We start from the raw sequence: 25143 nt of genomic DNA, 5'->3' as shown, positions 1-25143 counted from the left end.
TCGCTGTTCTACAAAGTGTCGTGCAGAAGTCGGCGGAACACTGAACTCAAAACGGTATTACACCATCGGTAGCCGAGGTGAGGATCCGTGTCAATTGTCGTTGTCATATTGCCTTATCAACATCTACGCAATCGAGAACATTCAGCGTACCTCTCAGGCCTGGGAAGTGGTGGCAGGGCAAGGCCACTGCATACTCCTACCACCATCATGCGGCGAAAGACTCTGAGAGCTTCGCGCTCCTATTGCCATGCGACTTAAGTCAGCGAATGCGCCATCCGGCGACCCGATACCAGAGCCTGAGCCCGTCCATCTCCATGGCGGCGATCGACAGTCTGTTGATGGCGAATTCGAAGCGACAGAGCTGCAAGACGTAACCCACGATCATGCCGCGGAAACGTCCAAAGTGTCAACCAAAGGCAGTCCGACGCTCGCACCACGCCACTGGAGTGACCCTTATGCCAAGTTTTGGCGACATACCATCGAGCTCAGTGTGCCCCATAAGGATGCTAGAGATCACTTGGGTAGGTCCATGGTTCGAGCAGTTGTACCTGCTTTCCATTTGACTGGAGCAACATGCTCCCGCGTGTGACCCTTCGTACACCCGCTGCCACACGTCTACCAAGCGAGCACAGACTGACGCCTTCCCCATCGCTAGCAAACGAGCGCACATATCTAGGCTACATGCGCACCTCCGTCGCGCTGTCCATGCTCAGCATAACCATCGCACAGCTCTACCGCTTGCAACCTTCCGTCCCCGCAACTCCCGCCTTCGGCTTCTTTGCCTTAAGCAAGCCGCTCGCAGCCATTTTCCAGGCCGCGGCGATTACGGTGAGCTTACTCGGCGCGTCACGCTTTTACCGCCAGCAGCATGCGATGGCTGTTGGCAAGGTGCGGGTTCGGGGGTGGGAGGTTTGGGTCATTTGTGTTGGTGTACCTGCGGTAAGATGACCGATTATCTTGCCCGTATTGCGGTTGTGGTGCACCGTGTCGTGCTTGTTGCTGATTCGCTTTGCCTCCTGATAGCTACTGCTTCTCCTGTTCATTGTGCATCTGGGTGCCGATTAATCTGGCGGCGTCAATGGGGAGTGTCGGGCCAGCGCGCCCAGCGAGTAGAGCTTCCTGAACATCTCTACAAGGCACGAAGAGCAACACGAGTGATGTTCATAAGGTTAGATAAACGGAACATAGAGTGCTAGAATCATTCACAGGCGTAAACATTAGGCTTACCTCAACGCTAAACTAAGCATTCCGCGATCGAACAGGTAAGGTGTTCCGTCGCTCCCACGTCCTCACCCTTAACTTAACACCCACTGCGCGCTACGCATGCCCGTTCGCCACACCATTCGTCCACGACCCCGACTCGAGCAGCTCCACCACAATCGCACTCGCGCCGCCACCACCGTTGCAGATGCCAGCACATCCGATCTTACCCTTCTTCTCCCGGAGCACACCCAGCAACGTCGTCACAATGCGCGCTCCCGAAGCACCAAGCGGATGACCTAGCGCCACAGCGCCACCATGCAGGTTAACTTTGTCCTCCGAGATGCCCAGCAGCTTCATATTAGCCAACGCGACTACCGAAAAGGCTTCGTTGATCTCAAAGGCGTCGACGTCTTCCTGCTTGACGCCCGCATGCTTCAGCGCTTTCGGTATGGCGAGCGCAGGCGCGGTGGTGAATTTGGACGGATTCTTCGCCGCGTCGCCCCAGCCGAGTATCTTCGCCAAGGGCTGTAGATTATGCTTCTTGACATACTCCTCACTTGCCAGCACAAACGCCGCCGCGCCGTCGGATAGCGGTGAAGCATTGGCCGCCGTCACCGTGCCGTCGCTCTTGAACGAAGGCCGGAGAGTCTTCGTCTTCGACTCGTTGAAATTCTTCGGCTCGTCATCCTTGTCGATTACAGTGTCCGGCTTACCCTTCGCGCCAGGTATCGTGACAGGCGCAATCTCCTCTCTGAACCACCCGCTCTCTTGCGCCCATTGCGCCTTCTTGTAGCTCCGGATGCAGTACGCATCTGACTCTTCCCGGTTGAAGCCGTGGTCGTCGGCACACTCCTCGCCTTGCAGACCCATATGCTCGTTCTTGTATACATCGGTCAAGCCGTCTTTCAGCACGCCGTCCACCATCGACTGGTTGCCGAACTTCACACCATTCCGCATACCCGTCACATAGTGTGGCGCGTTACTCATGCTCTCCGTGCCGCCTGCGACCACTACCTCCGCATTACCGCATAGGATCGTTTGCGCGGCTATCGCCATTGCCTTGACGCTGGATGCGCAAACTTTGTTGATTGTAGTCGCGACGGTGGACTCGGGCAGGCCGGCGTAGATTGTGCATTGTCGTGCTGGATTCTGGCCGAGGTTCGCTTGGAGAACGTTACCGAAGAAGACTTCTTCGACCTCGGAGGGTTCGATGTTGGCGCGTTGCACGGCGGAGCGAATGGCGTGGCTGCCGAGTTGGATGGCGGAGAGGGAGGACAGGGAGCCTAGGAATTGCCCTACAGGGGTGCGGACGGCGGAGAGGATGTAGACTGGTTGAGGAGGAGGCGCCATGGTGTATGTAGTGTTGAGAGGGAGCAAAAAGAGTTTCGACGTGGCAGGGAGTGAGTGTTAGCCTCGAGAGTGATTCAGTCGTACGACAACGACTTGTCGGTTCATGTTACTCGTAAGACAATTAATGTCCGCATGCCCAAGCTCCTCCCCCACCGCATCCGTTGGCCGCTAGGACTTGCCCTGCATCATGCACCACTGAGTCAGCGGACGAGCAGCCTTTGTGGCGCAAAACATCGCACTGACTCGGGTCGATATGCGATCACTCTGCGCAAGACTGTCGCGTGCCATAACTTAGCCGCATACTGCACACTCACTTGGGTAAATCTGGAGTACAATTATAGCTGCGCGGTATGGACGACCTGTACGACGAGTTCGGCAACTACATTAGCGAAGAAGTCGACGAAGATGAAGAAGAACAACCCGCCGACAATGCCTACGCGCAGTATCTGGATGATGATGCGGAACCTGCTGCTGCCCCGACCGGACAGGAGCTTATGGAGGTCGATGATGGGCCTTCTAATGCGGTAGTATTACACGAAGACAAGCAATATTACCCTTCCGCCTCTCAACTCTATGGTCCAGGTGTCGAGACGCTTGTCCAAGAAGAAGACACGCAGACTCTACAACAGCCTATCGTGGAGCCTGTCATCCATAAGAAATTTACCGTCGAGGAAGACGATCTCCCGCCCGTCTACTTCGATCGCGGCTTTCTTACCGACCTTATGAGCTTTCCGGAACAAATTCGGAATATTGCCTTTTGTGGTCATCTGCATCACGGCAAGACCAGCTTGATGGACATGCTTGTTGCGCAAACGCATGATGTCTCGAAACTGCGCCTCGGTCTCAAAGGCGAGGAGCGCGACCAACCGATGCGATATACGGACACGCATGTGCTAGAGCGCGAGCGAGGATTAAGCGTCAAAGCGAGTCCCATGAGTCTTGTGTTGCAAGGCACGAGTGGCAAAAGTCACCTCCTCAACATGCTTGACACACCGGGCCATGTCAACTTCGCAGACGAGTTAGCTGCCTCCATGCGGCTGGTTGATGGCGTGGTGTTGGTGGTTGACGTGGTGGAGGGCGTGCAGACGCAGACAGAGCTTGCGATTAAGCACGCTGTACTCTCAAACTTGCCGGTAGTCCTTCTGGTCAACAAGATGGACCGTCTAATTCTGGAGCTCAAACTGCCACCCACCGACGCTTACTTTAAGGTGAAGCATGTTGTGGAAGAAGTCAACACCTACATCGAGTCCGTTATACCTGGTCGAGGCGAACGCTTCCGTGTCAGCCCTGAGAAGGGCAACGTCGCTTTCGCCTGTGGCAGTATGGGCTGGTGCCTCACCTTACCTAGCTTCGCGAAGATGTACGCGGACACGTATCCCATTTCGCAGTTCGACCCCTCCGAGTTCGCACGACGGTTATGGGGCGACATTTTCTTCAACCCTGGTTCACGCAAGTTTACACGGAAAGCAGTGGAGGAGAGAGCGAAGCGCAGCTTCGTGCATTTCGTGCTAGAACCGATTTATAAGTTGTACAGCCATACCATTTCCGAGTCACCGCAGGATTTGAGGAAAACGCTCGAGGAATTGGGCATCTTCCTCAAGCCCTCGCAGCTGCGGGCCAACGCCAAAGATCTGCTGAAGCTGGTCTGCGAACAATTCTTTGGCCCTGCGACGGGGCTAGTAGATATGATTGTTCAGCATGTCCCTTCGCCCCAGAAGGGCGCAAAGAGAATGCTGGATCAATTCTACACTGGACCACAAGACACGAAGACGGCGACGAGCATGCTGGAGTGCGATGCAGAGGGGCCGCTGGTAGTGCACATCACGAAGCTGTTCAACACGTCTGACGCCAAAGGCTTCTACTCTTTTGGCCGAGTCATGAGCGGGACTGTGCAAGCTGGCCAACAGGTGAGAGTGCTAGGCGAGAACTACAGTATTGACGACGAAGAGGACATGGTTAATACCACGATCGAGGCGGTGTGGATCGCAGAAAGCCGGTACAACGTGCCTGTTTCCGGCGTGCCAGCCGGCAACTTCGTGCTGATGAGTGGCGTTGACAACAGCATTGTCAAGACTGCCACGCTTGTAGCGCCGAAGCTGCCGAATGAGGAGGATGCATACATTTTCAAGCCCGTTGCTCACTTCTTCGAAAGCGTTTTTAAAGTGGCTGTGGAGCCGATCAACCCGTCGGAGCTGCCGAAAATGCTAGACGGATTGCGCAAGATCAATAAGTCTTATCCGCTCATCACTACGAAAGTCGAGGAGAGTGGAGAGCACGTTGTGCTAGGTACAGGCGAGCTGTACATGGACTGCGTGCTCCACGATCTCCGCCGGCTGTACGCACAGATGGAGATCAAAGTCTCCGATCCCGTAACGAGGTTCTGCGAGACGTGCGTCGACCAGTCCGCCATTCAGTGCTATGCTATCACGCCCAACAAGAAGAATAAGCTCACCTTCGTCGCGGAGCCGTTGGACGACGGCATCGCAGAAGACATCGAGCGCGGTAAAGTCAGCATCAAAGACCCTGTGCGTACCGTCGGCAAGTTCTTCGAGGAGAATTACGGGTGGGACCTACTCGCCAGCCGCAACATCTGGGCGTTTGGGCCGGAAGAAATGGGTCCCAATATCCTGCAAAACGACACGCTGCCGAGCGAGGTCGATCAGAAGATCCTCCGCTCGGTACGAGACGGCATCAAGCAAGGATTCAGCTGGGGTACGAGGGAGGGGCCGCTCTGCGAAGAACCGATCCGTAACACCAAGTTCCGCCTCACGAACGTCGATCTCGCTTCCGAGGCCATCTTCCGTGGTGGTGGACAGATTATTCCCACGGCGCGGCGAGCATGCTACTCTTCCTTTCTTATGGCCAGTCCGCGGCTCATGGAGCCTGTCTATGCCGCCACTATGCTCGGACCGCTGAACACAGTCAAAGCGTTCTACACCGTTCTCGCTCGCCGGCGGGGCCACGTTCTCACAGACGCTGCTGTGCCCGGAACTCCACTCTACTCAGTCCGTGGACTGATACCTGTGATCGACTCGTTTGGGTTCGAGACCGATCTTCGGATACACACCCAAGGGCAGGCAACGGTGAGTTTAGTGTTTGAGAAGTGGGAGGTTGTGCCGGGAGATCCGTTGGATCGGAGTGTGAAGCTCAGGCCGTTAGAACCCGCGCCTGTGCAAGGGACGGCGAGGGACTTCGTGTTGAAGACGAGAAGGAGGAAGGGGTTGAGTGAAGATGTTGGCGTAGGAAGGTTTCTGGAGCCGGAGTTGGTGAGGAGTCTGAGGGAGAGTGGTGTGCTGGATGTAGGAAGCTGAGCCTTATAAGCACGATCTTGAGACACATTGCTGGCTTGATACTCTACCCATAGCTCTAGATAAGCAGCGTTATCGCATCACGTGCGACCCTGCTCTGCCCCATTCAACAAGGTTGCGGATACTTCCGCCACGTGAAGATGCTAAAGCGCGACGCGTTCTCCAGATCTTGTTCCACCAACAAGCCGCTGCGGATATAACAGATACCTGGAGCAACAAAACGGTGACCAACACCGACCGACTCATCATCGTGAGCGTCATATCTCAAAACTCAACCTTTCCATACCGACCACACAAGCATCCTTCCACCAGTAGGAGATTCAGATGGGACCCAAGTGAAAGCATTCGCTAATACTGTGATAGTGCTCGAGGCCCGCCTAGAGCAGGCACAGCTGCTCAAGAAAGTGGTCGACGCAATCAAGGATCTGGTCCAAGACTGCAACTTTGACTGCAATGACTCCGGCATCGCCCTGCAAGCCATGGACAACTCCCACGTCGCCCTCGTGTCGATGATGCTAAAGTCCGAATCCTTCTCGCCCTTCCGCTGCGATCGTAACATCGCTCTCGGTATCAACTTGACCTCCTTACAAAAGGTGCTACGATGCGCGCAAAACGAGGATATTCTGACGCTCAAGGCGGAAGATGCGCCGGATGTGGTCAACATGCAGTTCGAGAGCGCTGATAACGATCGGTTGAGCGAGTATGACATCAAGCTTATGGATATTGATCAAGAGCATCTGGGCATTCCGGATACGGAGTATGCTGCTGAGATCTCTATGCCGAGTTCGGAGTTTCAGAGGATTTGTCGAGATTTGACTGCGTTGTCTGAGTCTGGTACGACAGCCAGCTCGTAGGGAGCGATGATCAACTTCTAATGGGTTCGCAGTTTCGATCGAGTGCACAAAGGAGGGTGTCAAGTTTGCCTGCAGCGGCGACATCGGTTCGGGCTCAGTCACACTACGCTCGCATACCGACGTGGACAAGCCTGAGAAGAACATCGACATCCGCCTGACCGAACCCGTGGCGCTCACCTTTTCGCTCAAGTACCTCGTCAACTTCTGCAAAGCTAGTGGGCTGAGCGACTCCGTTAAGCTGTGCTTAAGCAGTGAAGTCCCGCTGTTGGTGGAGTATGCGCTCAGCAACAACAGCTACCTCAGGTTCTATCTGGCGCCAAAGGTACGTATCTTATCAACCGTGTGCGAGTCGGCAGATACTGATCGTACGATAGATTGGAGACGAGGAATGAGCCCAGCATTGAGAGAATCGAGCTATGGTCAATGCCTCCGATTCAGACGAGCTGGGCGGTTGTTCTCTCGCGAACAAACATGCCATGGCCATTTGCATATCACGGATTGATGTACATGAGGGGTATTGGTAGGCATGCATTTGCAAACGGAGTCCTTATCGCAAAGAATCTCTGTGTCGCTGGCATTGAGTAGGCGCAACTTTTGCGTCATCGGCGAAGCGGCGGCTGTTTGTTTATCGCACGAAATTCTGACAACAATTTCCTCAATCAACGTGCAATTTCTTCACACTTTCTCTGCCATTGCGCGATTACCAGCAGCATGGACGACGAGCCAGAGGTGCCGGAGACTCACGTCCTGGCGATCGCCAGTCATGTGGGTTCTCCCCCTCACACTATGGGCGGCTAAATGAACGAACACTGACTGTTCCGTCAAGGTCACCTCTGGGTACGTTTAGAGTAGACATCATGCAATCAACCGTAGCTGAGATACTCGCAGATATGTCGGCAACACGATGGCGACGTTCTGCATGCAGACATTGGGTTGCGAGGTGTCTGCGATAAATACCGTGAACTACAGTAAGAGCGAGGACACCTACTCCGGATACTTACAGGTCATGGTAACCGGTTGCGACAGGCAATCATGTCGGCTACAAACGATTCAAAGGTCGCAAGACACCACCCGAAGAAGTCGCGGAACTCTGGCAAGGTCTCAAGGAGGCGAAGCTGGACACTTTCGAAATGCTGCTTTCCGGCTATAGCCCGTCTGCCGGCCTCGTCGAGCAGATAGGCCGCATTGCCCGGGAGCTCAAAGATCGCTCACATACCAAGCCAGGATCCTTCTTCTGGGCTATGGATCCGGTGATGGGCGACAACGGGCGTATCTACGTGGCGGAGGATGAGTTGCCGGTATACAAGAGCTTGCTCAAGGATGCCGATCTCATCTTGCCCAACCAGTACGAGGCGGAGTGGCTGAGCGATGTCAAGATCCACGACTTGCCGTCGCTGGAGGAGGCTATCACGAAGCTGCATGAGACGTATCGAGTGCCCCACGTGCTCATCACGAGCATACGACTACCACCGTCGACCTCGAGCACGCCTACGACGACTGATGAGGACCTCGCCTCGCAGGCAATGATGACGGTTATCGGCTCTTCTGCAACCAGCGAGCGGAAGCCGCGCATGTTTCGAATCAGTATACCGGCGCTACCTATAATGTTCTCCGGAACAGGAGATATGTTCGCCGCACTTATAGTGTCACGGTTCCGACAAGCCGCCCAACAAGCTGGTGTGCTCAACAAGGCAAGCTGGCGAACTCCGGACGACGTCGCTGGCCCGGACCTACCTCTTGCCAAAGCGGCGGAGAAGGTGCTGGCGAGCATGCAAGCGGTGCTGAAGGATACGGCAGCGCATTATGAAGCTGCGTCAGAGAGGCTGAAGCATACCGAAGAACATGCTTTGAATGAAGGGAAGGATGAAGAGGGAAGTGAGGAGAGGGAGACGCTGAGGCACTTAAGGCTCACTCGAGCGGCTGAAGTAAGGGTGGTTCGCAATGTGGAGGCGCTGGTGAGGCCGCCCGATCTGGAAGGCTTCAGAGCTCAACCGGTGACGGTACACGCTGCGGAGGGCGAGGAGTAATGTTCGAGCGGGCTGCCAAGAATTGTCCAGATGCATGAAGTGCGTGCCGATGAACTTAGTGGACCAGGCTCTTCTACCATTTCGAATATGACCATAACCGGCATTGTCTTACTTTGACCGGTACGTAGCAATCATCATTCACTTTCCCACCCAGTCACAAACCTTGCTGATAGATCGCCTTCTGAAACACCAGGCCTCAGGCAGAGGCGGGTCGCATGGAGGCCACCATAAGCTCAAGAAGGCTGCAACCCTCGAACGTTACAAGCACTGGTATCACTTGCTTTGCGTTTGATGCTTAGTATCAGGTGGAATTTTGGGAGTCCGGTGACTCAAGTGTAGTTAAGGTGAGGCGAACCAAAAACAAGGCGACAGACAGCTTGCAGGGCGGGGCCATTACCTTCGACCTCACTTCTTGCTGCAAGGCTGCACGGTTCGACTGATCCACACTGCCTGCTTTGATATTCTTCCACAGTTCTATAACAGCTGCAACCACAATGCGACATGGCACTTAGCGATCCTCCTTCGAAGGACCAAATCACTGACCGACCGCTCCGCCGCCGTGACCATCAATCCATCCGCGATGCACAGACCAATAGTAATACCAAGCATGACATCTCGAAGGACGACGGCATCTTTCGCTTCTTCGACCTACCCCGGGAGATGCGTGATCAAATCTACGACGAAAGTCTCACATTCAAGCAAAAGTACCAGTCCCAGCACGGCATTCGTCTACGTGGCAGACGGGTCGTAAACCCAGCCCTGCTGCTCGTAAGCAAGCAATTCCACCAGGAGTACGTCGAGCGCGCGGATCGAAAGACAACGCTCGTCATCGTAGACCGCAACGTCTATCACGGCGAACTTCTGGAGGTATCGAAGCTTCCGAAGCAGCTGACGTGCGCCACCAAGCTCGAGATTCATCTTGCTCTCGCTTGTAACGGCGAGGCAGATCATATCACAAATGGCTGCCGCGTGCTAAAGGAGCTCCGGATGCATCGCAAGTGGATTGTCGACCTCGTGCGGAAAATGCGCCGCATCGGTGCGATCGAGATTAAGGTCGTTCTGGATCCGCGCGATCAGGGTTCGGTATGCGAGCGCAAATTCATTGAGCTGCAGTACCTCTTCACCAATGTTGAGGAGCTGCAGCGTCTGGAGGTGTTCCATGCCGATTATGGGATGACGGGCGCGGACTGGAATTTCCAGAAGTCACGAGAGCTGGTGATGGAGTGGACGCAAGGGGCTTGTGAAGTGCGGAGGGTTGAGATGCCGTCAGTGAAAGGAGAGGCATCAAGTATGGGGTCTGTAAGCGGTAAGGAAGATTGATGGCGCCGGCCATATGCTCATGCTTGCCGCAGAGACTGGCTTTAGGAGTTTCGGGGCTGGCGAAGGGGTCTGGCGCTGAGGCAAGTGTTCATTGCGCCAATGCGCTGCGATATACCTTCATCTATGCTCTGTACTGCAGCCTAATGTTTGACCACCTAATTTGACATTGTTCACACTACCCGTGCCCCACAGGCAGTCACTTATCCACATTTATCTCACTTCGTCACACGGACAGCGGATGGCCGAGGCAGGTACGTGCACATGGAGGTGTGTTCCTTCCTAGTTTGCAAAGCACGGTAGGTCCCGAGACACTAACTGAGCTAGCGCTTTCAGAGTCCTAATTGTGAGCGGTCACGCAGGCAGCATCTTATTAGCACCGAAGCATGCAAACACCGACTATGAGAACACCCTCCGATATGGCGCTTACAAGTAAGAAGCGTGCGAGTATGTTCGACTTTTTCGGCCTGTCTCGCGAGCTGCGTGATATCGTATATGCCGAGCATTTAACGACAACACGCAGGTAACCAGTCCGCCTTGCCGAAGTTGATGGCGCCACAGCTCATATCAAGAATGCGGCTGTCAACCCCTACTTGCTTGTATGCCATCAGTTCAGCGCCGAGTACGAGGACTGCGAGCGGTGTGTGAGGACATTGGTCATCAGCGATCAATTATACTTGGACCCGAGCCATCAGCGGACCGCATTTACCACGCAATCTCGCGGCTGCAGGTAGCTCGGGGCAGATCTGTATCTGCCTACTACAAACCCGATGCAATTCAAACTGAGCCCCTCCGCCGACAAGCTCTTCCATCGGATCAGTAGTGAGCTCATATTCCACACCGAGCAGCTAGTTATTCTGCTAAACAAACGCGAGGGAGTCGCGGCAATGGAGCTCACAGTCAACCTCCACGTTGATGGCGACTTTGGTGAGGTGATGCAAAACAGTCGCTTCGTTACAGGGGTCGCACAAATGGCCAGTCTCGCTGGCCCGTCACGAATCCGTATCTACCAGATCGACTTCTACATTCAAGGTCCTCGCGTGTGGGACTACGGCGCACGTGAAGCACCGGTCGCTGAGTACACCGTAGAAACGCTTCTCTCCAGGCGTACCGTATAGGACGGGGCTGTGGCCGGCCGCATGCTTTTCCAGGTCTCGATACGGATGTCATTAGCGGAAGTTCGTGATGCGTGGCGGCGGTCAGAGCACGATGAGCTGTTGCATCGGCTTGGAGATGGCATGGAACGTGCGGTGGATTCGTTGCGCTTGTGATATGGGTGCTCACGCCGCAGGGTCAGGGGAGCCAGAATATCTAGGAGCAACATCTCAAATCTCATCCTGTCAATGCAGGCGCCCACTATGCTGCAATGTCAGCATTAACAGAGGTGTGTCTTGTGCAGTAGCGTATGTGCGGCCAATGCAGCCTGGGACAGCGGCATAACAACCTAGATACGTCCTCATCAACGAGCGACCAATGTGGCTCAATTTCGACCCCGTCGTTCTGGAACATACATTGGTTAATGAACCAGCGTTTCTATAGTAGCTCTGAAGTTGAGCTTCAGCCTGGAGAAAGGAGCCTGACAACCCACCTCGTTTACGCTCAGAACTTCCAAACGCCACCCTTGATATCGCCCTCCTTCCCTTCCTCAAGGCCGTTGTAACGCAGACAGCCCTTTACGCGTCGCACAATAACATCCATCAAGAATGGCCCAGAGAGCGTCGATGCCGCCGTCTTGAGCGCATCAGGGAACAGCCACGGTAACTTCTCAGCACCTTCCACCTTACGCATGTCCTCAAGCTCCGCTTCCGAGAAGCCGGCACCGACCATGACTGCTCGAGGAATGCGACGCTTCTCAGCGTCCGATTCGTAGCCGACGTCTGATTCGGGTGTGAACGGCTTGCCGCTCATCAAAAGTGGAAGTTCCTTGTGCACGGCGCCGGTGCTTTGGAAATGGTGGACAACTGTTGGTTTGCTATGAGTTTCCGTGAGAGTGGATACGGTGGATTTGTGATACCTTTGTATTCGGGCATCATGGAGTCCGAGAAAGATGTCGCCATTGAGGAGCTTTTGCCACAGAGGGCAATAGGAATTGGAGCCATTCTTGATCGAGCGGCAATAGAGAAAGTACGGAGGGTAGCAAGCATGAAATAAGTCGAGTGAGAATGAAAGCTTTTGTACAGACCAACGTTGGGAATGTATATAGTAGTGTTCGATGCAGCATCGATGATGACGAGTTAGCCGGACCGGTTAGTGAGAGCATAGGCGCCGGACAGTTTCATGCACCGAAAGGCAACGCGCAGCGGTCATTGAGTTCCGCAGGTTGTTCTTTTTGGAGGAAACACCATCGTAGCCACACAGTGATTATCGCCACAGAGTGCCCAAGTAAGCAGGATGTGTATGGATAACTGATTGATAGCTACATCGAACAGTTGACGAGGTGGGCCGAAAGCCGATCGGCACTTTCCGACCGATGTGGGCTCGGCGCTGGCGCCGAGCAGCCTCGCAGCAGCGAATACTGCTCCACCAAGAACATCATCTCACAAACCATAACCAAACAATATAGTCAACCAGGAACAGATTGATCATAACCGGAGATATGTTGCAAACACCTCCGCCACTCGCTGTGTCGCTATCAGCCCAACTCCCGGACCGTCAGCCTACACCTTTTCCCGGTCGCAAAATGCTCAGCTGCAACAGACGACCAGTTGCACTGTACTCGGAACCAGTACGTCGTAGGAGCCAGTGATATATCGTGAAGGTGATATATCGGAGGATGTGACGAAGGTCTGATGATCTAAGGCTAAGACTTGCCATGGTTTGACACCACAACATCACTCGTCCTGCCCGGGAGTTTATACAGTTCATCCGGCACCATTAAAAGAGCAGCATCCATAACGAAACTGGCGGCACGATTCAAAAAGCTCGAGGATCAGCTGCCGTGAGCTCGAAGCATCCGGGCGCTACCAACACAACAAGGCTTTCTAAAGTTCGGGGTACTGGTTCAAGGCTCGCTCCTTGTTGATGTCGTGGGTGCGCCAGCCGAAGCGACATTGAGTTGATAGGAGCATTGTGATTGACGGCGAGAGTGTGTGGAAACAAGAGGTATTGTATTATCTCAGTATTTCCTCAGCATAAAAGAGCCGGCTTGGCCACGGATGGAATGTGTATCTGCTCTTGTCTATTTCATAACTCTTTGCTATTTATATCCGAGTTTCTACTATGGAACCTAGAGCTTCATGCGAACAGGCTTCCGTGCGCAGTCTGAGCAAGCAGACCACAGGCTTACGCGTAAAGCCTGCGTCGGCAAGTCAAGGTACGTCGTTCCTGCACTCTATGCGAGTGTTGAGGACTAATAGCTATCGCAGATATAGCCAAGTTTCTGGTCCTGGTATCTGTTAAAGCTCTGTCGAGCGTGTGCCACGAGGAGCATGCCCGGAGCGCGGACCTTCTACGATGCCGTGGCCGGAGAATCTCTAGCGAACACTTCGCTCTGGGTGCCTGTTCCGCTCGTGTTAAGCCGCGACATGGCTGCAGGCCTGCACGATCGATACCAGCGCAAGCGCAAGGCAACGTATCCGAAAGAACCACTATAAGAAACCAAATCGACCGCAGCATCTGGCCAGAGTCATCGGCAGCCACCACAAATGCAACGAGCGGCCGGTGGCACCGGCACGATGCTCGGTTGCGTTTACCCGTGCAGCGCGGGGAGAGCACCAAGCTCTGGTTGCGTCACCACCACAACCCGCGGTTAGCATCGAACGAGCAAACGTGGCCGATTGAAAGCGCAGACAAGCCGGCATTGGGCTGCTCAGTCTTCACACAGGGTGCGCGTTCGAAGTTCAAGCGTGTGCATACCTACTTCACGTCGCGGATCGCAGTAAGGACAGGGAATCGGAGCCGTTGAGAAGCTGACCGACTTCGGATCCACCCTCCGCGATCTGATTGGCTCACCGGCTGGCTACGCTGAAGGGCAGTACATACGCTCCAAAGGACGAAGCAACGGCAAGAAGAAGTGCATGGGTGAGTGAGTCAGTGTTCGGAAGCTGCTCCTCATACGATTCACGGGATGTCGGTGGTGGTGGTGGTAGTGTCGAGAGGGTGAAGGAGCGCTTGGCAAGGCGAATCAGCAACAACACGGTTTCGGTCCGTGCATGTCCTGGCCGCTGTTTCGCTTTCTACAAGATTTGCGCCTTTTACATTGACCTCATCAACACTTCCCTCCACTCACACGCACTTCATCGCGTACACCCGCTCACGCTTCTCTCGCCATCAACCTTTCCTCATTCCACTATCAAGCGGAGGGCAGTACCCGACCGTCCACGTACCATCACGCCTCACGTCACCATAGGCCCACCACGCTGACCGCGTTACCTCCTTACCGTAGCAACATCATGGCCGACGAGGCTCCCGCCACTGCGCCAGTAGACGCGCCAGTAAGTGAAAGCTCGTCGTTACATGTTGTCACGTCATCGTCGCTAAGCCCTGCCCAGCCTGCCGCTGCCACCAATGAGCCCACCCAGCCCGAGCCAGTCAACGGCGAGTCTACGGTCACGAAGGAGGACGAGGAGACTGCTGGCAAGCAAGCCACCACCGAAGTGAACGCGCCCGACGGCGACACGACTGAGGTGCTCGACGGGCCGTCGGCCGTCGCAAGCGCGACCGACGCGACGCCCGCGTCTGGCAAGAAAGAGAAGCGCAAGTCGAGTGCTGGCGTTCCGGAGCACAAAGTGAAAAAGCTCAACAAGAAGAAGTCGATGCCGTCGCTGCAACTTGAGTGCAAGCCGGGCCAGCTGTACTGGGCTAGGCTCAAGGGCTACCCGCCGTGGCCCGCGATCATCTGCGACGAGCAGATGCTGCCCGAGTCGCTGCTCGCTTCTCGTCCAGTCTCTACCACGCGTCCCGATGGCTCGCTACGTGATGATTTCAAAGAGGGCGGCAAGAACGCGAAGGAGCGGACCTTCCCTATAATGTTTTTGTCTACGAACGAATTGTAAGTCGCAACGCGCTTCGTGTCATCGATATTACCGTTGCTGATATGAACGTGTACAGTTCATGGATGGTCAACACCGCCCTTACGCCTCTCGAGCCGGAAGAGTGCAAGGACAAGCCGAAGTCGAAGATGACGAAGGCGTTGCAGAATGCTTACGAACTCGCTGCGGAGGATCACCCTTTGGAGTACTACAAGGAGATGCTCGTCGAATGGCAGAAAGAGATGCAGAAGATCCGCAAGGAGCAGGCGGAGTGGGACGCCGAGCAAGCGCGTCTGGCGGAGGAGCGGGCGCAGAAGGAGGCGGAGGAGGCCGCTGCTGCTGAGGCGGACGAGCCGAAAGAGAAGAAGAAGAAGGCTCCGCGCAAAAGTAAGGGTGGAGACGATGATGCCGTAATGGAGGACGCTGAGGCACCAAAGTCGTCGAAGAAGCGGAAGAAGGAGGGCGAGAGCGATGCGGAGGGTGCTAAGGTACGCTCTTCACGCTTCCATCGGGTCACTTACGGCTCGCGCTAACTCTGTATACAGCCCAAGAAGACGCCCAAGGTCACCAAGCTGAACGCACCAAAGACGCCCAACGGCGACGCATCTGCGAAGAAAGCCTCCAAGCCGAAGAAAAAGGTGGCCGCTCCTAAAGCCGACGAGGTGGAGGAAGAGGAGAAGCCAGAGCTTACCGAAGCTGAGAAGTCGGCTCAACGCGAGAAGGCGGTCCTCTACCTCCGTCACCGCTTGCAGAAAGGCTTCCTCTCTCGCGACCAGGCACCACAGGAGACAGAGATGGCATCCATGGCCGAGTTCTTTGTCCAGCTTGAAAACTACGACAACCTCGAGCCGGCTATCATCCGCACGACGAAGATTCACAAGGTACTCAAGGCTATTGTGAAGCTCGCGATCATCCCGAAAGACGAGGAATATCAGTTCAAGAAGCGCAGCGCGGCGATGCTGGAGGTGTGGAATAAGCGGATGGAGGCTGACGGTGGCGATAAGGAAGGGCCGAGCTCGGCGGTAGAGCCGAAGAGTGCTGCTGCTGATGAGGAGGCGCCTTCTGCCCCGGGCGCGGGCCCGACTACGAATGGCGAGGCGAAAGAGGACGCCGAGAAAGAGGTTGAGGAGGAAGGGGAGGAGAAGGTCGCAGATGAGGCGGAGAAGGAGATTGATGAAAAGGCGGATGTAAAGGGTGATGATAAGGATTCGACGATGCAGGACGTTACGGAGCCTCCGGAGGCGCCGGTCAAGAAGGGTGAGTTGGGAAATGATGCGAAGGACGAGGCGGAGGTTGGGGACGTGAAGGCGGAAGTGGAGGCTGAGGAGGCGGCTGCCGAGGCCGCATAGAGAAGAAGCGAGGGCGCGAACGCACCTTATAAGCTAGGCCGTCATGGCGGTTGAAGGCGGATGTATGCTTGGTTGCGGCATCAGGAGGGCTTCCCGTGGAGGCCACGGAGGAGACAACTACGATGGTCGGTTACTGTGGCCGCACTGCTACATGTGCCCAGCGGCGATGTTGACAGGTCTAATTGGCGTCTTGGTGTTGAGCGGTCGCAGTCATAAGTGACTACTATGATAGTTATTGCTCGATTATGTATACTAGGAGTGTTCGGCGTAGAGACTGCATCAGCCGCGTGTGCGCACACAAACCTCCGTTCAAAAGCTAACCGCGTTCCATCACAGCAGTCAGGACATCTTCAAGCAGTCACTGCGAACCACGACCGCTTCAGAGTCGAAAGCCATTTCTAGCAATACGAAGCTATAGCGGATAAGCGTGGCGATTGACACTGACGCTATCGCGCCATGGCTTCCGTCAGACTGTCGAACATTGCAGGAACACGGTCAATACTCTCCAAAGCTCGCTCGGCATCTTCACATGCCGCCTCGCCGACCTCAGTCCTCCCTCTCACAAACGTAGTGGTCGCGCTACTCGCGTCCCCTGCCGCCTCCGCCCACGCCTTACCACTCCCAGCGCCTGGCTGAACGAGATGGCTCTCTTCTGCCAACCGAGCCATCAATCGCTGCGTCTCCCCTTCCGAAGAGGCGATCTGCCGGCGGAGCTGGGCGGTTTGCTGTAACAGAGACTGCTCCTCATGCTTTGCTGAAGTCAGGCCGGCGATGTAGGGTAGTACTGTTTCTGCGGCTTTCTCGTGCTCCGGTTTTCTGCTGGGACTTCTTGGAACGGTCGGGCTGTTGCTTTCTGCGGTTGTGTCTTGGCCGCGCACAGTGGGTGTAGAGGAGACGGTCTGTAACAACTGTCGCCTCGCGACGATATACTCTTCGTACGAGCGTCCAATGTCCTCGAGGCTTGCCCATTCAGACGACGCTACAAGACCGTTCCCACGGAGTGGAGGTGATGTGGTGTGTGTTTCACTTTCCGCGTTCCCCATGATTGCGAGCTGCTGCTCCATCCAGCCTGTCAGCTCGTTGAGGGCAGCCTGCAGTCCCGTAACTTCAGCATTGCTTTGACCACTTCCATTCTCGGTGGAATGCGGACGGTTGTCTTGACGTTGGTTCTGCGCGTCGACGTCGCTCTTTGCTGCGAGCACGGCCTTCTTCAGCTGCAGGATTCGGGCCTCCACAGCAGGTCCTTCGCCAGATAGCAGGGGTTGATGTGACGGTGGCGTAGGTAGCTCACCAGAGTTGCTCCTGATAATGTCGTTAGGGTGGTTGCCAATGAGCTCCTTTCCATTAGCATCAATTTGAGCAACGGCATGATCGACGACCTGAAGTTTACGGTGCTTCTCCCTCTGTCGCAGCAGTTGAACGACAGCCTCGCCAGAGATGGGCTTTTCATTTGAGCTAGCAGCAGACCCAGAAGCAGCACTGGAGGAGAGCTGGGCGACCTCTGCTTTCAAAGCGTCATACCGTTCCTGAGCTGCGGAATGTGCTCGCAACGCTCTCAGATAGGCTCTCCTTACGCCGGTGATGGACGGTGGCACTTGAGCGGAAGCTTTGATCCCAGTTTTGACAAGGTCTACAGCAGTAAATGAGCCACGCTGACCGAGAACTTGCTCCTCTAGGTGTCGCTGTAGTCTGTGCCGGGTACGAGTGACTTCCTCACGGGGCCTGATGTAAGGTCCCAGCGCCTCCGCGACATAAGGCAGGGGGAAGGCGTCCGTGTCCTGCATTGAGTTATGTGTTACGCTAAGTGCACATCAACGCCGGAGTGTAAGGCCGTGCTTGTCGGTTTACTGGGTTATGTCGCTCGGTATGGCCAACAGTAGTGAGGTCAGAAAGTTGGCGCGAGTCGTGGCAGGTCGCGAGTCACGAATGCACCGAGTCAGCCTGATCATGATGAGGGCAAACTTCCATCGGAGAGTGATCGTGTGCTGCATACATTAACGTCGCCACTTACATCCTCTCTGACTCCCAGGACGTAAGGTCGCTCGCGCGTGTGCGAGTAATTCTCGCGATCATGGCGCACAATCAGAAAGGCGGCGACAACAACCTGTCGCAGTATAAGTATGCGGCAATGTCCAACCTGGTCCTCCAGGCCGACAAACGATTCGTGTCGCGCCGAGGAGATGATGCGACTGGCGATCCGGAGTCTCTCGCTGGTCGCATCAGCTTAACCGAGATGGGATCAAGGACCGCGCGAGAGGCAGCACCCGTTCAACAGCCCGCGCGAGAGCAAGCGCGCAAACGAAAGCGAACAGAACCGGTGCAAAGCTCGAGGGCAGCAGGAATCCTTAGTCAGGCAGACCTCAACATCGAGGGTCTACGGTACCGACCCAGGACTGCGGCGACCAAGGATGTGTACGATCTCATTGCGACAAATGTGGCGCAGAAGATGGGCGGAGACTACGGGCTGGCGGTCACAGCCTCTGCAACAGATTCAATATTGGAATATCTAAAGGATGACTCGATGAAGGACTTCGATAAAAAGAAGGAGATCGACGACATCTTGGGCATCATACTATCGAGCAAAGAATTCAATCAGCTTGTAAACCTGGGAAAGAAGATCACGGATTACGATGCGCAGGACGAAGACGAGGAGATGGGTGACGAAGCCGGGGAAGGCGCTGACATCGACGAGCGACAAGGTGTAGCGGTCGACTTTGGCGACGAAGATGAGGATGAGGAAGGCGGAGGACAGACTTTCGAAGTTCGAGAGGATGACGAAGAGTCTGAAGACGATCTTGCTATGGGGACGGAAGAGGTCGCAGATGATGGCGCTGGTCCACCACTGGATGGCGCCGCTGCTGAAGATCAGGACGAAGAGATGGATGATGACGGGATGGTTATAGAGAACCGAAGACGGCAAGCTCGGCGAGACGATCAAGATCCGGACGCCGTGCCGGCTTACGAGATCGACGCATACTGGCTGCAGAGACAGATTGGCCAAATCTATGAAGATGCACATATCCAGTCCGAAAAGACCAGACTTGCCGCGGACATTCTTGCTGGTGTTGATGACGCAACTGGCGAAGAGAAGCCACTGCGTGAAGTGGAGAATGACCTTATGGAGCTATTCGATTACGAGCACCATGAACTAGTCGGCAAGCTTGTCAAGAATCGCGACAAGATTGTATGGGTGACTAGGTGGAGAAAGGCTGCAGAGGATGAGAGTGCGCGCTTGACCGTGGAGAAGGACATGGTCAATGCTGGCCATGCTAGGATCTTAAAGGAGCTACGAGGTCGCGACGAGGCACAGGCAGGTCCAGGCGCACCAAAGCTGAAGGTCAAGCTCGACCCAATGGATCTGGACGCGAAGGTGCCGGTCAAGGGAGAGGAAGACGGCGTTAAGGAGGGTTTGGTCGGCGGACTACAACCTCGGCGAACCCTCAACCTTGATGACCTGAAGTTCGAACAGGGTAATCACCTCATGACGAACCAGAATGTTAAGCTGCCACAAGGATCGACTAAGCGGACGTTCAAAGGTTACGAAGAGATCCACGTCCCAGCTCCAAAGCGCAAGCAAGATGCAAACGAGCCGCCTCTCATGCCAACTTCACAACTGCCGCCATGGGCAAAGCAAGGGTTTGGCTCATCGACCACGCTCAACCGCATCCAAACGCGTTGCTACCCTTGCGCTTTCCAAGACGACGGCAATATGCTCGTTTGTGCGCCTACGGGGTCTGGCAAGACTAACGTAGCGATGCTTGCTATGTTGCGTGAGATCGGCAAGCATCGAAATCCGCAGACTGGCGACATTAATCTGGACGAGTTCAAGATCATCTACATTGCGCCCTTGAAGGCTCTTGTGCAAGAGCAAGTCGGCAATTTCGGCACACGTCTGCAGCCTTACGGCATTCAAGTCGCAGAACTCACGGGTGACAGACAGCTCACCAAACAGCAAATTGCGGAAACCAACGTGATAGTGACTACGCCGGAGAAGTGGGATGTTATTACTCGCAAGGCAACTGATACCAGCTACACCAACCTCGTCCGCCTGATATGTATCGACGAGATCCATCTGTTGCATGACGACCGTGGGCCGGTGCTGGAAAGTATCGTCAGCCGAACCATCAGGCGCCAAGAGCAGACCGGCAATGCTGTTCGCATTGTTGGCTTGTCCGCCACATTGCCGAACTATCGCGATGTCGCAACGTTCCTTCGTGTCGATCAGCAGAAAGGCCTCTTTCACTTCGATGGCTCCTACAGACCTTGCCCACTGAAGCAAGAGTTCATCGGCGTTACCGACAAGAAGGCCATCAAGCAGCTGAAGACGATGAATGAAGTCTGCTATAATAAGGTGCTCGAGCAGGTAGGGCAGAACAAGCAGCAGATGCTGATCTTTGTCCACTCACGCAAAGAAACGGCCAAGACCGCCAAATTCATACGGGACAAGGCGCTCGAAATGGATACCATTGGGCAGATCCTGCGAGTTGACGCTGCTAGCCGTGAGATTCTGCGGGAGGAGTCCGAGCAGGTGACAAATGCGGATCTCAAGGACGTCTTGCCCTATGGCTTCGGAATCCACCATGCTGGCATGTCTCGCGCAGACAGAACGACCGTGGAAGATCTGTTCCAGGACGGCTCGATTCAGGTGCTTGTGTGCACGGCCACGCTGGCGTGGGGTGTCAATCTGCCTGCGCACACCGTCATCATCAAAGGCACGCAGATCTACTCTCCCGAGAAAGGCAGCTGGGTCGAGCTTTCACCGCAAGATGTCTTGCAGATGCTTGGACGAGCCGGCAGACCGCAATATGATACCTATGGTGAAGGTATCATCATCACGAACCAGGCCGAGATGCAGTACTACCTGTCGCTTATGAACCAGCAATTACCGATCGAGAGTCAACTGGTAAGCAAGCTGGCCGATAACCTCAATGCCGAGATAGTGTTGGGCAATGTGCGGACGCGAGACGAGGGTGTAGATTGGCTTGGTTACACGTACCTCTTCGTACGCATGCTGCGCTCTCCGGCTCTGTACCAGGTCGGCGCAGACTACGAAGAGGACGAGACGCTTGAGCAGAAGCGCGTCGATCTCATTCACTCCGCTGCGCTAGTACTGGAGAAGGCACAGCTGGTCAAGTACGACAAGAAGACCGGACGCATGCAATCTACGGACCTTGGCCGGATCGCGAGCCACTACTACATCACGCACAATAGCATGCTGACGTACAATCTGCACATTCAGCCCTCTGTCACACCCATTGAACTCTTCCGGGTCTTCGCGCTGAGCGAGGAATTTAAGTACATACCCATCCGGCAGGACGAGAAGCTGGAGCTTGCGAAACTACTTCAGAGGGTGCCGATACCCGTCAAGGAGACGATTGACGAACCGCATTGCAAGATCAACGTCTTGTTGCAGGCATACGTCAGCAGGTTAAAGCTCGAGGGCTTGGCGCTGATGGCAGACTTGGTCTACGTCACGCAGTCTGCCGGCCGTATCCTGCGCGCCATGTTCGAGATTGCGCTCAAGAAGGGCTGGTCTGGCGTGGCGAAAGACGCGCTCGATCTATGTAAAATGGCGGAGAAGAGGATGTGGCCTACCATGACGCCTCTGCGGCAATTTCCGGAGTGCAGCAGCGATATCATTAAGAAGGCGGAGCGGATTGACGTACCATGGCAGAGCTACTTTGACTTGGACCCGCCTCGGATGGGTGAGCTGCTGGGCATTCCAAAGCAAGGAAGGCAAGTATGCGCGATGGTTGCAAAGTTCCCACGCTTAGAAATTCAGGCGCAGGTGCAACCAGTGACGAGGAGTATGCTACGAGTCGAGCTGACGCTCACGCCGCGGTTCGAGTGGGATGATAACCTGCATGGTCGGGCGGAGGGTTGGTGGATCCTGGTCGAAGACTGCGACGGTGAGGAGATACTGTTCCACGATCAGTTCCTGCTACGCAAGGAGTACGCTACAGCCGAGATGAATGAGCATTTGGTCGAATTCACCGTTCCGATCACGGAGCCAATGCCGCCGAACTACTTCATCACTGTCGTCAGTGATCGGTGGATGCACGCTGAGAGCAAACTGGCTTTATCATTTCAGAAGCTAGTGTTGCCGGAGAAGTTTCCGCCGCATACTCAGCTATTGGAGCTACAGCCTTTACCGGTCGATGCGCTGAAGCGGCAGGACTATGTGGATCTGTACCCGGACCGGCGGGAGTTCAACCGCATACAGACGCAGACATTCAACGCGCTATTTCAATCCGACGATAACGTGTTCGTTGGCGCTCCTGTGGGTAGCGGCAACACGGTTTGCGCGGAATTTGCGCTGTTGAGGCACTGGACCAAGGCAGTAGGCGGCAAGGCGGTCTATATCGCTCCGTTCCAGGAGCAGGTCGATAGCAGACTGAAAGCGTGGCACGACAGACTCCGTAATCTGGCTGGCGGGAAACAGATCGTCAAGCTCACGGGAGAAACGACGGCGGACTTGAAGCTGCTTGAGCAAGGTGATTTGATACTTGCCACGCCGGTGCAATGGGACATGATGTCTCGACAATGGCAGCGGAGGAAGAACGTACAGAACGTCAAGCTTATCATTGCGGACGACCTGCATATGCTGGGTGGCCAAGGCGGATACATCTTCGAAGCCGTCGTCTCACGCTCGCAGGCCATTGCCGCACAGCTGGAGAACGGTCTACGGATAATTGGACTCAGCGTCTCGCTTTCGAATGCACGAGATATCGGCGAGTGGATTGGTGCGAGCAAGCACACGATCTACAACTTCAGCCCGCATGTCCGGCCGATACCGCTAAATCTCCACTTACAGACTTTCAATATCCCGCACTATCCGTCACTTATGCTAGCTATGACGAAGCCGGCATATCAAGCTATCTTGCAGTATGCGCCTGACAAACCCGCAATGGTCTTTCTGCCGAGCAGAAAGCAGGTTCGCTCTACAGCCCAGGATCTTCTCGCTGCGTGCGTCGCGGACGACGACGAGGATCGCTTCCTACAAGCGGACTCTGAGCAGCTTGAACCAGTACTGGGTAAGGTAAAGGAACGCTCGCTGGCGGAGTCTCTCGGCCACGGCATTGCGTACTACCACGAAGCATTGAGTGAGTCTGACAAGCGGATCGTCGAGTCGCTGTTCAGGCAGGGGGCGGTACAAGTAATGCTCGTCTCCCGAGACTGCTGCTACGAAGTGCAGAATGTAGCTCACCTAGTCATCGTCATGGGCACGCAGTTCTTCGAAGGCCGTGAGCATCGCTACATCGACTACCCAATCAGTGAAGTCCTGCAGATGTTCGGGCACGCTGGCAGGCCAGGGCAGGACAAGGACTGCCGTGGTGTATTGATGTGCCCGGATGTCAAGAGGAACTACTACCGCAAGTTCTTGAGCGAAGCTTTGCCGATCGAAAGCCAACTGCAAAGCTATATGCATGATGCCTTCGTCACCGAGATCAGCACGAAGACAATTGAGAGCACGCAGGATGCGGTCGACTGGACAACATACACGTACTTCTATCGCAGGCTGCTGGCGAACCCAAGCTACTACGGCCTGACAGATACGACCCACGAAGGTCTGAGTGCTTACTTGTCCGAGCAGGTGGAGACTACGCTAAAGGACCTTAGCGACGCGAAGCTCATCGAGCTGGATGAGGAAGACGATAGTGTCACTCCGCTCAACGCCGCGATGATTGCAGCGTATTACAACATCTCCTTCATCACGATGCAAACACTGCTGCTGTCGCTCAAGCGCACAACTAAGCTTAAGGGTATCCTGGAGATTGTCACCGCGGCTACAGAGTTTGAGGACATTCAAATCCGACGCCACGAAGAAGGCGTGCTTCAGCGCATCTACGACCGCGTACCGGTCAAGCTATCTGACGTCAACTTCGAGTCGCCGCATTTCAAAGCCTTCGTACTGCTGCAAGCACACTTCTCGCGCATGCAATTGCCTACAGACTTGGCTAAAGATCAAGAGGTCATCCTGCGCAAAGTGCTCAACTTGCTGAGCGCTTGTGTGGACGTACTATCCTCAGAAGGCCATCTCAACGCCATGAGCGCGATGGAGATCAGTCAGATGGTCGTACAAGCTATGTGGGATCGGGACTCGCCACTCAAACAGATTCCTCATTTCGAGGATGAAGTGGTGGAAGTATGTAACAAGGCGGGCATCAAAGATGTGTTCGAGTTCATGGAGGCCATGGATTCGTCGGAGAATCAGAACTACGAAAAGCTGGTCAAGAGTATGGGCCTCACCAACAAGCAACTCGCGGATGCGGCCACATTCACGAACGAGCGGTATCCGAACGTCGACTTGGCGTTTGAGCTCGAAGACGCGGAGAATGTGGTTGCCGGGTCGCCTTCGTATCTTACTGTCACCGTTGAGCGGCAATTGGAGGAGGACGAGGAGCCAAATCTTACGGCGCATGCGCCTTTTTATCCGGCAGAGAAGACGGAGAATTGGTGGTTGGTTGTTGGCGAAGAGAGCAGCAAGACGCTGTTGGCTATCAAGCGGGTGACAGTTGTACGGGCGTTGAAGACGAAATTGGAGCTTGTGGTCCCAAATCCTGGGAAGCATGAACTGACGCTGTACTTGATGAGTGATAGCTATGTTGGTGTGGATCAGGCGCCGACCTTTGAGGTCGATGCGGCTGAGGGCATGGATGAAGATGAAGAGGAAGAGGAGGAAGCAGAGGAGTGAATGCCGGGTCTGAACGAGGCTTGTACGCCCACGTACCACACGTAGATACGCGCACTCCAAAAGACATGAC

General features: G+C 55.0%; 12 protein-coding genes across 12 annotated transcripts; 9 read left to right on the top strand and 3 right to left on the bottom strand.

The window, feature by feature from the left end:
* Window positions 1-681: 681 nt before the first annotated feature.
* BAUCODRAFT_123447 (uncharacterized protein) lies at window positions 682-1065 on the top strand (the record flags this gene model as incomplete). The annotated part of the gene is made up of 2 exons (XM_007679461.1): window positions 682-939; window positions 1024-1065. The coding sequence occupies 2 exons, from the start codon at window positions 682-684 to the stop codon at window positions 1063-1065; spliced, it is 300 nt and encodes a 99-aa protein (XP_007677651.1).
* Window positions 1066-1084: 19 nt separating this feature from the next.
* BAUCODRAFT_34953 (uncharacterized protein) lies at window positions 1085-2605 on the bottom strand. Its single transcript, XM_007679184.1, has one exon. It carries the CDS (start codon window positions 2551-2553, stop codon window positions 1318-1320), a length of 1236 nt encoding a protein of 411 aa, XP_007677374.1. The 5' UTR covers window positions 2554-2605; the 3' UTR covers window positions 1085-1317.
* A 194-nt stretch (window positions 2606-2799) lies between these two features.
* On the top strand, window positions 2800-5982 carry BAUCODRAFT_34952 (uncharacterized protein). The gene has a single exon (XM_007679183.1). It carries the CDS (start codon window positions 2904-2906, stop codon window positions 5862-5864), a length of 2961 nt encoding a protein of 986 aa, XP_007677373.1. The 5' UTR covers window positions 2800-2903; the 3' UTR covers window positions 5865-5982.
* A 62-nt stretch (window positions 5983-6044) lies between these two features.
* On the top strand, window positions 6045-7481 carry BAUCODRAFT_34951 (uncharacterized protein). The gene is made up of 4 exons (XM_007679182.1): window positions 6045-6172; window positions 6225-6695; window positions 6748-7037; window positions 7090-7481. Coding segments are annotated over exons 1-4 (780 nt in total). The 5' UTR covers window positions 6045-6171; the 3' UTR covers window positions 7108-7481.
* Window positions 7482-7634: 153 nt separating this feature from the next.
* On the top strand, window positions 7635-8544 carry BAUCODRAFT_47812 (uncharacterized protein; the record flags this gene model as incomplete). The annotated part of the gene is made up of 2 exons (XM_007679316.1): window positions 7635-7683; window positions 7742-8544. Coding segments are annotated over 2 exons (852 nt in total), but the record flags the coding sequence as incomplete, so codon positions are not given.
* Window positions 8545-8938: 394 nt separating this feature from the next.
* Window positions 8939-10309, top strand: BAUCODRAFT_519967 (uncharacterized protein). The gene has a single exon (XM_007679460.1). It carries the CDS (start codon window positions 9244-9246, stop codon window positions 10060-10062), a length of 819 nt encoding a protein of 272 aa, XP_007677650.1. The 5' UTR covers window positions 8939-9243; the 3' UTR covers window positions 10063-10309.
* A 520-nt stretch (window positions 10310-10829) lies between these two features.
* BAUCODRAFT_148993 (uncharacterized protein) lies at window positions 10830-11177 on the top strand (the record flags this gene model as incomplete). The annotated part of the gene is made up of 1 exon (XM_007679459.1): window positions 10830-11177. One exon carries the CDS (start codon window positions 10830-10832, stop codon window positions 11175-11177), a length of 348 nt encoding a protein of 115 aa, XP_007677649.1.
* A 481-nt stretch (window positions 11178-11658) lies between these two features.
* On the bottom strand, window positions 11659-12158 carry BAUCODRAFT_25094 (uncharacterized protein; the record flags this gene model as incomplete). Its single annotated transcript, XM_007679146.1, has 2 exons — window positions 11659-12020; window positions 12074-12158. 2 exons carry the CDS (start codon window positions 12156-12158, stop codon window positions 11659-11661), a joined length of 447 nt encoding a protein of 148 aa, XP_007677336.1.
* A 943-nt stretch (window positions 12159-13101) lies between these two features.
* Window positions 13102-14207, top strand: BAUCODRAFT_519875 (uncharacterized protein). Its single transcript, XM_007679458.1, has 2 exons — window positions 13102-13372; window positions 13425-14207. The coding sequence occupies exons 1-2, from the start codon at window positions 13279-13281 to the stop codon at window positions 13961-13963; spliced, it is 633 nt and encodes a 210-aa protein (XP_007677648.1). The 5' UTR covers window positions 13102-13278; the 3' UTR covers window positions 13964-14207.
* A 243-nt stretch (window positions 14208-14450) lies between these two features.
* Window positions 14451-16378, top strand: BAUCODRAFT_123441 (uncharacterized protein; the record flags this gene model as incomplete). The annotated part of the gene is made up of 4 exons (XM_007679457.1): window positions 14451-14492; window positions 14550-15049; window positions 15109-15517; window positions 15575-16378. The coding sequence occupies 4 exons, from the start codon at window positions 14451-14453 to the stop codon at window positions 16376-16378; spliced, it is 1755 nt and encodes a 584-aa protein (XP_007677647.1).
* Window positions 16379-16579: 201 nt separating this feature from the next.
* BAUCODRAFT_519887 (uncharacterized protein) lies at window positions 16580-18260 on the bottom strand. The gene has a single exon (XM_007679456.1). It carries the CDS (start codon window positions 18160-18162, stop codon window positions 16825-16827), a length of 1338 nt encoding a protein of 445 aa, XP_007677646.1. The 5' UTR covers window positions 18163-18260; the 3' UTR covers window positions 16580-16824.
* Window positions 18261-18449: 189 nt separating this feature from the next.
* BAUCODRAFT_72059 (uncharacterized protein) lies at window positions 18450-25073 on the top strand (the record flags this gene model as incomplete). Its single annotated transcript, XM_007679345.1, has 1 exon — window positions 18450-25073. One exon carries the CDS (start codon window positions 18450-18452, stop codon window positions 25071-25073), a length of 6624 nt encoding a protein of 2207 aa, XP_007677535.1.
* Window positions 25074-25143: the final 70 nt, after the last annotated feature.

This window comes from Baudoinia panamericana (genome assembly GCF_000338955.1).
Source record: "Baudoinia panamericana UAMH 10762 unplaced genomic scaffold BAUCOscaffold_8, whole genome shotgun sequence".
Taxonomy (NCBI): domain Eukaryota; kingdom Fungi; phylum Ascomycota; class Dothideomycetes; order Mycosphaerellales; family Teratosphaeriaceae; genus Baudoinia; species Baudoinia panamericana.
Note: the sequence above shows the minus strand (reverse complement) of the source record. Positions and strands in the feature narration are given on the sequence as shown.

Bases quoted from the DNA above. Each gene is read 5' to 3' on its own strand.
- BAUCODRAFT_519967 (XM_007679460.1), top strand. From the start codon at position 9,244: ATGGCACTTAGCGATCCTCCTTCGAAGGACCAAATCACTGACCGACCG.
- BAUCODRAFT_34953 (XM_007679184.1), bottom strand. From the start codon at position 2,553: ATGGCGCCTCCTCCTCAACCAGTCTACATCCTCTCCGCCGTCCGCACC.
- BAUCODRAFT_519887 (XM_007679456.1), bottom strand. From the start codon at position 18,162: ATGCAGGACACGGACGCCTTCCCCCTGCCTTATGTCGCGGAGGCGCTG.
- BAUCODRAFT_34952 (XM_007679183.1), top strand. From the start codon at position 2,904: ATGGACGACCTGTACGACGAGTTCGGCAACTACATTAGCGAAGAAGTC.
- BAUCODRAFT_34951 (XM_007679182.1), top strand. The intron at 6,696-6,747 runs GTACGACAGCCA...ATGGGTTCGCAG, and splicing joins GACTGCGTTGTCTGAGTCTG to TTTCGATCGAGTGCACAAAG.
- BAUCODRAFT_519875 (XM_007679458.1), top strand. From the start codon at position 13,279: ATGGAACCTAGAGCTTCATGCGAACAGGCTTCCGTGCGCAGTCTGAGC. The intron at 13,373-13,424 runs GTACGTCGTTCC...TAGCTATCGCAG, and splicing joins GCCTGCGTCGGCAAGTCAAG to ATATAGCCAAGTTTCTGGTC.